At 39.0% G+C, this 15,263-nt stretch overlaps 1 protein-coding gene across 2 annotated transcripts in view; it reads right to left on the bottom strand.

The window, feature by feature from the left end:
• Nucleotides 1–15,263, bottom strand: part of NOX4 (NADPH oxidase 4) — a 110,484-nt gene that overhangs the window by 33,903 nt on the left and 61,318 nt on the right. For both annotated transcript variants that reach the window (XM_064719192.1, XM_064719186.1), the window contains exon 13: nt 12,030–12,111. In XM_064719192.1, coding sequence (XP_064575262.1) covers nt 12,030–12,111 — 82 coding nt within the window. The remainder of the gene's footprint in view (nt 1–12,029; nt 12,112–15,263) is intronic.

Below are 15,263 nucleotides of genomic sequence, written 5' to 3'. Positions count from 1 at the left end.
AGATGACAGTGTTCAAATACCTGAGTGCCCAGGGGGGTTTTTAACACAAGTGGCCCAATGACAATAAAACCATATATGACTTAGAATTACTTTTAATATATATTTTTCTGTGAATCAGTTTTAATGATAATTTCCCTTGAAGTTTCATTCTTCACGGAACCTTCAGTACAGAGATAAACAAACCCCAGACTCTGCAAAATTGAGACATTTTTTTGTTTATTAATAGATGCTAAATATCTCAGCCATGAGTCTTCTTGCTGGATATCACAAGAAGGATAGAACAAGGGAACAAGCTAAACCTAATTGGATCATAATTGCCAAAACATTTCTACATGGTGCACATGCTATTCACTGGTGCCAGACTCTGAGTGCAGGGCCAAAGAACTAAAAACAAAGTTAAATTGGTGGTGGGGTGCCTCTAACCACAAACAGCTGGAATAGCCAATGCAGACATAAATGGATTTCTTAAATTCAAGTGATGCTCTTAAGAGCTGCCTGCAGCCAACCTGCTCTATTTTGCTATCAAATTACTGAGAGAGATAGATCAGATTTTGATAGCTCCTGTTTGCATGGCTTCTTTAAAGTGGATTCCTTCGCTGTTGTGCAAATATGCACCTATAAAAAAAGTTAACCATCAACCATTACATATCCAGGTACTGCCATCTAACAACAGAAAGACAAAATGTATACAGATGCACACTAACTATGCTCTCAGACAGCGAGGCACGGCTACAGATGGAGCAGTGAAAGCTAGGAAAGTTCCCCATCTCAGCTTCTGCTGATTCTGAAAAGAGGGAAGCAGGGGCTGAGCTCCAGGGACAACCATTCTGCTGCACTTAGATCTTGGAATTAAGATGTTCAAATGCTAATGGAACCATGTGTGAAAGAAGACTTGTTGAACTCAGCCTGTTTTCTCATCAGGACACAGCAATTCGCAAATAAATGAACAAGACATTCCCCCTCAACTCTCCTTCCTAGTACAAAATAGAGGGAGATGAGGTTGTCCATCAATACCAACATGGCCTGCCAGTCAGAAGAGCAGTGCCCAGAGACTCTCATTACAGCCTGTGTCACTGAACAAGCTCATTACATTTTGCTTTGCTGATCCCACAGGGTAAACCTGCTCTTTTGAACTAAGGAATCTTTCTCCATGTAATGTATGGACTGTACACAAAACAGAAAGTTATATCTGACCTTCCCTTCCCTTCCCTTCCCTTCCCTTCCCTTCCCTTCCCTTCCCTTCCCTTCCCTTCCCTTCCCTTCCCTTCCCTTCCCTTCCCTTCCCTTCCCTTCCCTTCCCTTCCCTTCCCTTCCCTTCCCTTCCCTTCCCTTCCCTTTCCATAATTCAGAAAATGAATTATAGTAGAGTTTTTTTCCTTTTGCTTCAGTTCAGCAGTCATATCTGACACATGTGAGTTGATGCAGAATTTCATGTTGTCTCCTTGGAACAAAACAGGGGTGACAAAGGGGCTGGCATGTAACAATTGCCCTTCACAGAAAGTCTGCTCTTTCTGGATAGAAAGCAGCACAGCATTTCACTCTGGCATAACTTAAATATGTAACCAATGATATTGCACTGGTTACAGACCAGCAGTAATCCTTCAGGACAGCAGCACTCAGAAACACTGGCACAGACACTGAATTGCTCATTGCATCACCCTAATAAATAGATTTTGCTACTTTCTAATCTTTTCTTTCAGCTTATACTAAAAAAATTATGGAAAGCCCGGGTTCAGTCCACTGCTCCAGAGTTTACCTTATACCAGCTTGAATGAAGTGCCAGTTTCCTAGATTTGAGGAAAGTGAGTGGGATCTCTCCAACGCACTTCGAACTCTTACTCATGGAGTGACGTGCTGAAATCCTAGAGATGGTTCCCTTGAAAACTGCAGTGGCAGGAGATACTCTTGGTGTATTAGTAAGATCACAGAGTTTCATCTTCATGATGCCCAAACAGCCAGAACATCAGGTTTGTGACTCCTTCACAAGATAACATTACATCTATATAATTTACCTTGTCCAAGTTGAAGCAAAGGAAAATGGATGGCTCAGTTCTGCCATTATTTCTTCGCTTGTTTTGGTAAAAGAGCACCACATGATGGAAAATTGCTAACAGCCACTTCCATTGCTGTATTTTCACTAACAACATTAGGAAATAAGGCACAAGAAAAAAAAAGTAAAAATAGCTTTCAAAAGTCTTTTGAGAAGGGATGCAAATACCTTAATTTTGAAGAAATCACTGAAATGCATGTCTGTATTTCAAATATTATTTAGGAAACTTCAGCTATCCATGCAAATAAAAGAAAAATCTAATATATTGTAAGAGTTTTAGAACTGGTTCAATATAATAAAAATATTCAATCTGTTCAGGTGATTTGTCTAAAAGAGGAACTAAACCTGAAGAATGTTAGAAATCACCAACACTAATGTACCTAGAAAACCTATTTTAATCTTGAAGACATAGTATACACTGAGTGGAAATACAAAGCTATGACATCCTTATGTAACATCATGATGCAGCATGCAGAGGGAAAACAACACATTGGAAACTCTCAGGCATTTTGCTTTCAAAGGCACTATTGAGTATTTTTTGAAACTAGAGAGAACTTGTAATACAGGTTATCATTTTCATATTGGTGAAGCAGACCTGAGGTAAGAGGACTGACCCTGACGCTGTGGGGGTTTTTGGAGTAGGCAGCAATTTTGCTTTATAGAAGTTCCTGGGGGAATGAGAAAGTTTTAAATGTTTGATTTTAAATGAGAGTTTGATTCTACATGACTTTCAACCCCACACAAATTTAATTTAAACCTTGTTTTATAAAGATACCTTGACAGCAATGGATAATTAAGACATAAAGCAAAGTATTATATTAAAGTTATTAGGCTCTAAAGCAAATGATTTTCATATATTTTCTTTCTGGTTGGTGTCTATAATACACCTTCTCTCATTGCTTTAAGGGAAGAAAAAATGTCACCACATTCTTGTTACAACAGAAATGCATCATTAATCACCTCACTTGACACACCTGATGTTAGGTGCAGATACTTAGAGTAATAATTTTCTGCAAATGTGTAACCCATAAGATTCTTCTATTAAAAGAAAAAACAGAAACTCTGAATATCACCAAATTTATCTTCAACATCCAACAAATCAGTACATATTTTTTACTCAAATAGCTTTTGTGTTTGGACTTATCTACTTTTGTCTCCAACTCTGTTTGTGAGCAGCCCCAGCCAGCTGATTAGGCAATAATCAGAAAGGATTTGGCAGCTAATATCACGACTGTTGCAGTCTTGCAGCTGCTAGCAATGTTTTCCAGCTGCTAGCTGTCTGGCCATTCAAAAGCACTTGTGATTCTTTTAAATCACTTGACAAGGTCACAGAAGAAGTTTCCTTGGGGCTAGGCTTGGCCCACTGGGCACTATCAACCAGCAGCCAACTCCTATCCTCATGACTGAGGATAATTAACATCTATAATAACATACTATAGGATGAGACAGCTTTTCCACCACTGCCAATTTTTACAACTTCATAGTTCTGGGCTAAGCAATAGCCCAGATGTTGAGACAGCTCCCTCCATGAAATAGGGCTGACGTGTATATTTGGGGGTGCTCAATTCAGGGTGGTCCTCTTGGCATCCCACAGCCCAGGTCTCCTATATATTTCTCTGAAGAGACAGGGAATGGCTGTTGGATCAACATGGGCCTGCTGCTGCCTCTGATTATCACCAAGAGTTTACAGGCCAACAAGTTTCACGAAAAAGAAATGTCAAGTGTCTCCCTCACGTATACATTAAAGAGCCTGGCACTCAGAATTAAACCACTTCACCAGTGCCTTGCACCAAAATGCTGCTAAAACTTAAAACCAGGCTCATGTCCTGAAAAGAACAAACCATCTTTGCCCATTTTATGCAAAACTAGAATACTAACAGTGTCCTTTGTCTTGAATGTTTGTGCTTTCCCCTCCTCTGCAGTATTAAAGCATAAAGAGACACTTGTGATACACATGAAATTATTATCTCACACTTTATCTGCAGCTTCAAACCTATTTGGCAAATGGCCAGAACTGCAAAGAGTGTTGATAAATCACTACCATTGTTAAAGACCAGGAAGTACATTTATGTCTTATGTCTAACATGAAACAAAAAGGACAACATGGCAGGTAGCTTTTTCTTTTTCCTCCAAATGCTTAGTGGCGTAACATAGTCTATTTTGGCCCTTATTACAGCTGGAATCTTTCTTTTCTCCCTTTTCCACCAAGACTTACTAACTGCCTCCTTTAACAGTTCATATGAAAGAAAACAGCCTTGGGGTCCCTCACTGAAAGAACGGTGCCAAAAATAAAAATGCTAATGTGCAGGTAGGCATATAGGAATGAATGAGAGATGCTGTCCCCTTTTACCCGGAGTCACATGGAACCACTGAACCACAGAGTGATGGAGTTGGAATGTACCTCTGGAGGTGATCAAGTTCAACCCCTGCCTGGAGTAGGTTGCACAGGACTGCTGCATCCAGGAGGAAATTACTACTGTCAACAAGCAAAACTTCTTAGCACTTATTTCTCTTCTTTTCCAGAACCTAGTGCTTGGATTTCTGTAACTATGGTAATTGTGAAACTACTTTTTTTAAACTAATATAAGCCATTATTTTTAAAACTATGATAAAATTGGATATAAGGGCGGAAGGGATCATTTTAACTCTCTTACATAATGAATCAAAGAACCTCATTAATACTTTCAGCATCAAACTACTATAACTTGTGTTTGAGTTGTTTTAAAAAAACATCCCTTGAGATATCCGGTGGCAGATAACTCCTCACAATCTCATGATGTTGTTGAGTAGTAGATATGTATGTATCAATTAATCAGCAAGCTTTATCAAAAACCATGCTCATACTCCCAGATAGCCAAATGAAAACCAGCTCTAATGATTAGTCTTACCCCATTCACTTTGAACAAAGCAATGATTTCATCTCCCAAAAGTTGTGAAAGGTTTAATCATCTTTTATTCTCAGTCAGGCATTTCCCATTTTCAGCTAGGATTACCAGAATGTTTTGCATGGAACAGTTCATGCCTATTAATGAACTGTTAATGAACTTAACAGGTAAGTTCAAGTAGCATCTAGAATGCTTGCTACTTAGAATATATATGCACACGGAGCTTCACTTTTGCATGCATGTTGCTGGACATCTTTTTTTTTTTTTCCCTCACATCTTTCTACCTAGAAAGATTTATACTTGTGCCTTAGATTTCATATCTGAGCCCTGTTGAAGTTAGGAGCAAAATTCCCCTTGACATTAAGGGGATTGGTTCACTCTATGCCGCTGTTACATGAACTCAAGGCTACTGGAAACAGAACAAAAGTGTCTTTATTTTGCAAGTTAATGCAATACTGTACTGGTACTCTGAAAAAAATATAGACTATGTCTCGAGGAATTTATGAGCCATATCTTAGTCTAATGTGTAGTCCTAATATTTCAAGATACTGATTTGGTCCCATTTGATATTATCTGGATGAGTCCACAGGAATTCTTTGTAGAATCTGAGCTCAAATATGCAATGCACACTACGAATTACCGTCCTCTTTCTTTCTGTTTTCATTTCACTTCCAAAAAAATTTAGATCCAATAGTTGCATTTTTACTCCTGTAACATGACTGCTCTTTTTAATGAACAGCTACCAGCTACCCCATTGATACTGTTCTTTCCATTTTGTAAAAACCTCTAATGACAGAAAAATGAACTTTAATTAGAATGAAGGTTTTATCATCATGGAGCTCAGCCTTGCACTGGTTTGTATACTCTACAGAAAAAGGTGTTATCTCTGCAAAAAGCCACACTAAAAAAAAAATTTAAAAAAAAGAAAAAAGAGACAAAATCCTAATCTCATAAAAATATTCTTCTCAAACAGCTTGAATTTCTTTTAAAGGTCATTCCTCCTTAAGCAAGTCTCTTTTTTAATCAAGTCATCAAAGTCTCTTTTTTAATCAAGTCATCAAAATTCTCTGAAGCTCAGGTTTCTGAGGACACAGACTGACGAGGAGATAGTTTGCTTCTAGCCTGCACTTTGAAATAAATCTTGGAGCATTTCAAAACCAGTAATTTTCATGCTTCATGTACAATGCCACACAAAGCATTTAAAGTGCTTGTGTGGGCACTTCTGAAAGGCTCCTTCATTTGGCACCTTCCCATCCGATTTCAGCAATATGGGCAGGCCACGTGTTTTTGCAGCGGAAAAGAGGATAGATGTTATTTCAGATGAGAGAGCCAACTGCACACAACTGAGAGGACTGTGGAAGACCTGATTTCTATTTCTGGTCTCATCCCAAGGAGAATTGTTCCTGGATGATGCTGGTACCTCACATCAGAGTTCCATGCCTCAGTTTTCCCTCTATAACAAGAGGACATCTTTTGTAAAGCACTTCACAGGAAGCCTTTAATAGAAAACCACTCCTTAAAAGTTCTCCACCTCTTTTTAAAATTAAAAATCTCTTTGCCTTTGCAATAAAGACTCAGTGATGAACACATAGGTCACGATTTTTCCCCCTGAAGAACACCAGGGAAGATGTTGCCTTTGTTTCTAATGCAGACTGAACTGGGTTTCTAGGCCATGCTCTGCTAGCTGCTCTCATGCTCGTTTCAATCTGTGATTCAAGGGAATCTCAGTGGATCCACTGCCTGAGAAGCATCACTTCCAGCAGCCATATCTCACTACTGTCTTGCGTTAGACACAAATTATTTTCCTCTAAAAAGAAAAATGTTCTCAAGACAGCTGCAAATAAGACATAAGCTTTATTCCTGGGGTATTATTTATGAAATTTTATCTGTTTCTTGGCTCAGATCTCAAGCTGTAGGAAACTGCCACAGATCCATTATCATTAAAATAAATAATCAGGGACCAGAAGACACAATGGTTTAGGGAGGGCACTAACTTTCTGCCGTCTATTTGTCTAGACTTCTCCATAATGAGAATTGAATAACACCATTTAGCTTTGTTTGAGATGAAATTTCTCCGCAGCTTTTCAAAGATAACCTTCAGAAATATGTAAGATACATACATACAGATATATATAAAGATCCTGTATTTTCTGGGATTTTTCATGATGTGAAAATTACCAGCATTTTTTGCATACACAAGAAGACTACCTTAATTTATTGTGAACATATGCAAAAGAATGGTTTGTAACTTTATGACTGATGAAAAGTAAATGCATTTGGAATATTATTTCATCATACCTGATAGGTTTTAAGTTCATTTTTTTTCTCCAAAATTCAAGACTTTGTCATTCCATTTAAATAATAAAGATTTATTCCTTATACAGCCAAATTTATGAGTTTAGACTGTCTCCCTATTCTATAAAGAAGTGCTGTTATTTCTCTTGGTGCATATTATGGAAACAGTCACCAAAATGTTGTTTTTCTTCATTCCTGCCTTTTTTTCCTCCTGTTTTGTGTTTTTGTTATTGTTTATCTCATTTTATTTTAAAAATAAGTGGGAAAACTTTTGAAATGTTCTAAGATTTTGGGAGAGAGACCTCTTTAGCAAGCCTTACCCTGCAAGAAATTATTATTTATTTTGTTCAAGATAAGGGCAAGTTTTAAACTGATCTCCACCCTTTCATATGGAGGTGACATTTCAGATGGTACAGGACTTTCTTCTTCAACAGAAAATGGTACAGTGAGATGGCAGAAACTGGAAACTGAAGTTAAAAAAAGTATCACAGGTGAAGAAACTGACAAGTGAAACAAGCTGATCTAAAGGCTTGTGAGTTTTCCAGATTTTAACATCTCAATTTGATTCTAAATTCCTGCTCTGGCTGAGTGAAAAACTTGCTGCAAGGATTATCAGTAATTCTCTATGGCTTATGCTAAGAAGGGACTCAAATTAGCTGGAACATAACCACTCCTTCTGTTCTTAAAATCTGTGAATCACCCAAAAACTTTTTTATCAAACCCACAGAAGATAAGAGCGAAGACTGCAAATATTTATGAAGGGGGAAAAAAAGAAACAAATAATCCCTCTAAAAAACCTCACATATTTATATGAGGATTTCAGCACTAACTTGAAAATATAAAGTACGGCTGAACTGTCAAGTTACTTCTAGACAGAAAAAAAACTGCTAAAAACCTGTAATGCCAGTAGCATTTCTGGCACATCCCTCTTTAAGTGCTGCTTTGTGCCATGTCAGCCTCTCTCCTGCCTTATTCACCCATCAACCTAATTTCTCACTCCTGCACTTCTTTTATCACTTTTCTTATCATTCTGTTCTTTAGGGTTTGCTTTTTTCTTTTGACACTATCAGGCCCAGCTACAAGTGGCACTTCTCCCTGGCACTTCAAGGCAATTGCATATCCTTCCTCTGTGCACACAGCACAGGCAGTCAGGAGCAGAGTGGAGTCAGCAGGGATGGAGCAACCTAAGCCCCTGCTACCACCAATTACCTTATCACATGCTGGACCCTGCAGCCAAATTAATGAGCATAGTGCCTTCTTCAGGAGCAATCCTGTGTAGTCTTTGCTGCACTCTAACAGTTCTTGTATTTTATGAGTGAAACTGTGGACAAAACACGTAGGAATGGCATCAGCAAAGTGGACAAGAAAGGAAAGCATGAAGTGGATACCAAAATGAAAGAAGCTCCTGCAGAAATGTGCTAAATGTGAAACCCTTAAAGGTTTTTTATGATATACAGGGGCTGTAATGCTCATTTGAAAAGTAAGGAGTCAGGATAAGATTTGTTGGAAAAAGTTTGGTTTGCTGACAGACCTGATTGTGTTGGCCTAACTCCCCTCAGTGAGTTCAGCAGGCCTGTGGAGTGAGGGAGAGCAGGCCGGAGCTGCAGATATGTCTGTCATTTGTTTTGCATACAGAGGGTTTTCCCAGGCAGCTGCGCACCCCATTTGGCTGCCCACAGCTGCAGGTTTATTCTTAGTTTCAGGAATGTGAATCCTTGTGGACATGGTAATGGCTTCGTGTCAGCAAGGAGACAGGTTTTCCCCTCAAAATAGTTCTCTTTGTGGACAGTTCAGTTTCCAGATTAAGTGGATAAGGGTATTTGGTCACATCTGATTCCCGAACCACATTATTCAATTGAGCTATCAAAATGACTTGCCTGGATTAGATTGCTCTTGCTAGTTCTGTAACATGTAACTACATGCAGCACAGTGTGTTTTCATTAAAAACTCTTAAAAACTCTAGGCATGGGACTGAAGCATAAGATACAGCCAAGCTCCTTCTGCTGTGCAACGCCGTGCTGTCCCACCAGCTGGCAGAGCACTGTGTCCCAGCCCACAGGCCACGGTGAGAACTGGTGCTCATGATGCCGTGTGGGCACATAGTGGTACATCAAGAAGTCAAGCTGATGGGCTGTGTGGCTTTATAAGACTTGATCTTTGTAAGACCTGCTGCTTGCCAGAGCAGGTATTGGTTCCTTGGCTAAGCCAAAGCTGTCCAAATAAACTCAGGCAAACACAAGGACAATAAAAATACCACACATTTTTCCATCAATTAGGAGGGCAAAGCAAGTTTCTTTGACACACCTACCCCAGAAAATCCAGCATATTCTAGAAAACTTAATGTCCATGCATATTCTAGAAAACTTCTTCCAGACATTCCAGTGCATGGACATCTCTGAGAACAAGATGCACCCAAAATTATCTGGCTGTTACCTGGGAAAGAGTTCAGGTCCTAATGTAATAAAGGAACAAGAACATAATTCAGGCAAGAACACCAAGGTTTCTACTTCTTCCAAACGTTGATGGATTATAGTTTGCACATTTAGCCATTAATATTTATTGCAATGATTGTGAATATCCTGAGTGGTGCTGAACATCCTCCTATCCAATCTCCTTCCTCTGGAAATTTGTCTCTTAAATATGTGAAAACTTTTATCCTTTCTACCTACTAAGCCCTGCTTAGTCAAGTTATTCAGCTAAGTCACTACTAAAAATTCTCTTCTATTTTTAACCTTCAATATTCTTCGGATTTCTTTAATCATTACAAGCTCCAGTTTGTGCCCTGTGACAACATCTCATTAAAATGGCTTTTCTACTCAGATTCTTATGTAGTACAACCAGCCACTGCTCAGTTGAAGTCATGAAGGGACACTGATTTAGGAGATTTGTCTCTTCACTACCTTAATTTCTGTTAACTGACACTTTGGAGAAAATGAGAATAGGAAAGGTGAAAGAATGATATGGGAATAAGACAAAATATATTATTAAGATAAACAGGTTTTCTACTTTGCTGAACTCAAGTACCTTGCTCAAAAGTCAACCCCTGGGGAAATTTGGCTAAGTCAATAGCATTCAACCAGTTTCTAAATGGGCTGTAATATATGATAAATTTCTGTAACAAGTGAGCAAATTTGCACCAATTAATGATGCTATAAACAAGAATCCATTGCTTTGAAGAACATATGCAAACTTCTTTTTGCTTAGGTGCCAAAATTTGGCCAACTTTTGTATGTTAGAGGAAGCAGTCAATCTTCCCAAGTAACATGGCTGAAAACACGTACCCTTTTTGAGATGCAAGGCCACTATAACTTCAAAGAGCAGCAGAGCTCCATACAAGATATTTGCTCCGTGATCTTTGAAGAGTTGAACACATCTTCTGTCAGGAGACAACAGACAACTCATTCGTCCATGAATCTGACATTGTGTAATATTGTTAGTAGACTTTTTGCCAAGAATGCTAGCAATAAATTGAATGTAATGAAATGGAAAGTCAAACATCTTAGGAATGATTTATATAAAGATAAGACTGTTCTTTGAGGACAACAAACTGGTTTCTCAGACCAGTCTGACAGTGTCCATATCAAAAATGAAATAATCTAAGCCAAGTAAAGCATAATACTGCCAGGGTTCCAAAGGATGGAGAAAAGTAATAATTCATGGAAGTCCTAACAAAACAAGAAGATCAATCCATACACATAAGGTGCCTTCCACTATTTCATATATTGTACCTCCACAGTATTCCAGTAATATAGTGACAATGGACAATGCAAACAAGAAATTTAGGATGATAAAACTGTGTATCCCTTGAAGTCCTTGAAAATTTTGTCATTTTCAGAATCAGGATTTCATCCTTGAGTGGTTTTATTTTCAAGTATTCACAGCGAGGAGGTGACTGGCTTTCAGCACTCAGCCTCTCTAACTGTCTGTTCTTAAAAAAAATTTGTATTATCAGATTTAAAGAGATTTGAAACCTAGCTTCACTGACTTCTAATCTATTTCAGAAACCTCCTAACAATAATAACTAAAATAAATAACTGTGCTTGTTTTCACCATCATTGAAGGACTGTCTACATACATTCTTTCTTCCATCTACCCCCTCTGTCCACCCTGCACTAGCATTCTTTCATTGTTCATTCTGGTCAGGGTTAATGTGAGGACTATTTCTTCTTCTTTCCCCTTCACTGCCTCAGTTCAAGCTGAAAGTGACTGTTTCTTCCAGTAGATAAAACAGCAAAGAGCTTTTATTGTTTCACTCAGGTATGTCACTTGGAAAAAGAAGAGCTATTGTCCAGGATACACAATACATTCAAGACCTCCTTAACACTCAACACTACTCTTTAAATCCCTTCAGGGATACATATACTCCTAAAAAAGGCAGAAAAATAATGTTTCCTAGTGCTTGCAGGCTTTCAGAGGAAAGCCTGTTAAAATTCAGGGGAATCTGTCACCATCAGTGATGGAATCCCAGAAGACAAGAATGGTGATTAGCCTGATAAAACATCTACCTGTGTCAACAGAGAAACAAAGCTCCATCAGACACCGATCCAGGCAACTCAACATCTGTGCTCCACCACCACCACCATCGCCTCCCCCAGTGACAGCTGAGCGTGCTTGCAATACGTGTCTGCTTCTCCTCAACACCAGTCAAAAGACTGCAGAGATCACTGCTAGTGTCGCTCCCTGACAACTCTGTCTAAGGATTCTGCACCAAAAGCATGTACAGTGCTATAAATGCTTTATTCTCCCTTGCTGCCAATAGATAAAGATTTTATTTCTCCCAAGAAGACAATCTTACTTACTTGGGATAGCGTCTCTGCTGAAAGATGGGCAGAATCTCTGTATCTTGATTTGAATGCAGAAGCAGTAAATCCCGAAATCTTTCTGTCAGGACAAAGAAAAAAAAAAAAGAAGGAAAAAAAAAAAAACAAACCCAGACTGTGACTCTGCATTATATGTTCAGGCCACAAGCAAGCAAGCAGTAATATCAGTGAATTCTCTTCTCCAGAAATATTTAGCAGAGGACAAAACTAAGCATGGAGGGACTAAAAATCACTGTTTCCTGTAAAACGTAATATTTTAAAATGCCTTTTTTTTTTTCATTCAATACTAAATTCTAGTAGTGCCTATGAGTTTCTAAGGTCTGCACAGAGGTCTTCTGAGTATCATGCACAGCCAGCTGTAAAAAGTCTCTGCCTTGAAGAGCCTAGTCTAAACAGAAAGGAGGAGCCCCTAAGAATTCACATTAAGGAACACAGTAGTCAAAACAAACATAGATTAATTAATTCATATAAATTAAACTGCAGTACAAAAGTTGGTAATGGGCTCAATGTTTTTAAGGATGGTTGGAAGACTGGATTTCTTTTTTGTCATAATTATCTATTTCAAAAACTACATTATTGGGTTTTCTGCGGGAGCTAAAGCTTTTGTAACTTAATTTCACTGACCACCAAATGAAAGGGTGGTTGTAATTAGCGTAGATGCCTTTCTCTTATGCTTTTCTCTAGAGGTGGTTAGACACAGTAAGTCAAGTGGGATCTGTAGGACGTTTTATCAGTCCAGATTTCTCAGTCAAGAAAGGCAGAAACCTCCTTAAAATTCACATTATATTAAGATTCAGGGATAGAATGGGATTTCCCACCCAGATCAAATTCCTTTAGTAGCTCTCCATAGCATGGGATGTGCTCTGTTTCCTTCTTTCCTTCCATCACCTGCAAGTTTAATCTGTCCTACAGTGGCACAGAACTGATGCCCTTTCCACCTCCTACCCTTCCTTCAATACTTTATAACTGTGGCCGAAAGTCTTCAGCTACAGTATTACCCTTCCTTTGCTAAACCATAGTTTGTAGCCTTTGGTGTGTGTGGCAGCTGTACCATGGATTTCTCCAAACTAGCTCTCTTCCATGAAAGTTTTCATTCTGGAAACTGAACCTGAGGGTAAATGTAGTCCTCCTCCTCCCAGATTCCTATGTATCTTAAAACATTCTCTAACACCAAGTTTATGAATAAGAAAATTATAAGACAAAAAACCATTTAGATTTATGCAATATTCTGTATCAAAACTAAGCTCCATTAATTTGGATACAATTCTGCTATGTAGCCTCTAAAGTGGAAAGAAACCCATCTGAATCATACTTCATAAAGTTGTAATACCTTGAAAAAAGCACAGTTAATTCAGAAGGAAAACTCTCTTGTTAAGGCCTCAGTTTTAAAGGTCAGCTATCTCACACCTGAGTCTTTTCTCAGCTGGCTAAGACATATTGCAAACATCTTGGATAAGATACCAGGATCTGCCAGTGAAGAAAGAAGGACTTATCTTTGTTCCTTTATTTGTACACCTCTTCATATTCAATTCTGAAAGAAACAAGCACTCCTACCTCCAAAATTCTTCTCAAATCTTCAAAATGTAAATAAGTCTTCCTGTGCCTAACTAGGACAAAGAGCAGATGTGGCCAACAAAACAAATTCAATAAACGCAATACTGTAAAGATGAAAGTTAACTCCAATGAGTACTTTCAGGAAGCAGACTGCTCACTGTATTGAGGAAAAGCTTGCCACTACACTACTTCTTGACCTCTGCTTGAAATTTTAGGAAGATGGTGAAATTTGCTTTTCTTTCAGTCTTCTGGTACATGGCAACAGGCTGTACACACACATGCCCTATCATCTTTAAAGATGACACATTAACCATCTTCAAAAGCCAATGGACAAGAACTGAAAGGCTACAGAAAGTTTTCACCAATACAAAAATATCCTTTCAGAGCCAGCACATTAACTTCCACCCCTGCTTCAGTAATCTCCCCACACAACCCAAGCTACTGATGCATTTCCAGGTGTCCTTTACAAAAGCCTCCATTCAAACAACAGCCTTTGAGTGTGCCTGGTGGAGGAATGGGAGGAAATTTACCATGGCAAACACTGCGTGACAGCACTTCTTTCCATGACTTGAGGATTTTGATCTCTAGAACACGGTGTGAGACACCACGATTAAGGATCTCTCTTTGTGGTGGCACCGCTGATTTACTTCTGAGGGCCTGTAACCAGGTGTGACAGCAATGTCAAGCACACAGAGACATGCTCCTACTCAGTTCAATGCTGCACAACACCACACTACAGGTAGGTGAGTGAAGCTGATTTGTCAGATCTTGGTAAGGATCTGTGACGCTCTGGGAGAGACAAAACACATCTCAGTGAGTGTGCAGATATGTCGCACCCATTGTTCTGTCTGAGATGGATATCACCCAGGCAGAGTGCCATATTCCATCTCTATCTCCTACTCTGTGACCTATTCTTGTGCTGCTGCCCTTTCACATTGATCAAGGCCACCTGGCTGCACTCCAGGACTCAATTCAGCAAGCAGTGATCTTGAAAATATTTTGAATAGTAATGTGACAGGGCTGGCCAGTACTGGAGCAAAAGCAGCCAAGTTATGGCATCTGAAATTGGCCTGAACAGTTTTCCTACTAGATCTTGTTTTAGCTAAAGTCAACTTTTTTATTCCCCCCACGCTATGGCAAATTTCCCAGGCAGATGTATTTTCTTTTCACCATATGACTTTACTAATTTTTCCATGTGGTGTGGTTTAACCTCAGACAGCAACCAAGCCCCACACAGCTGCTTGCTCACTCCCCCCATGGTGGGATGGGGGAGAGAATTAGAGGAGTAAAAGGAAGAAAACTCATAGGTTGAGACAAAGACAGTTTATTAGGACAGACAAGGGAAGAAATTATAATCATGGCAATAACAAGAAAAATAATTAGAATATAGAAAACAAGTGATGTACAATGCAATTGGCTCACACTTGCCAGCCAATGTGCAGTTAGTTCCTGAGCAGTGGCTCTTGGCCAGCTTTCCTCACAGTTTATGCACTGAACACGATGCCATATTTTACAGAATATCCCTATGATCAGCTGGGGCCAGCTGATCTGGCTGTGTCTCTCCCAACTCCTTATACCTTCCATGCCTTCTCACTGGCAGGGCATATAAAGATGAAAAGTCCCTGTCTTAGCATAAAGACTACTTGGCAACAACTAAAA

The sequence above is a fragment of the Zonotrichia leucophrys genome, chromosome 1, assembly GCF_028769735.1.
Source record: "Zonotrichia leucophrys gambelii isolate GWCS_2022_RI chromosome 1, RI_Zleu_2.0, whole genome shotgun sequence".
Taxonomy (NCBI): Eukaryota; Metazoa; Chordata; class Aves; order Passeriformes; family Passerellidae; genus Zonotrichia; species Zonotrichia leucophrys.
This window is presented reverse-complemented; position numbering and strand designations above follow the sequence as displayed.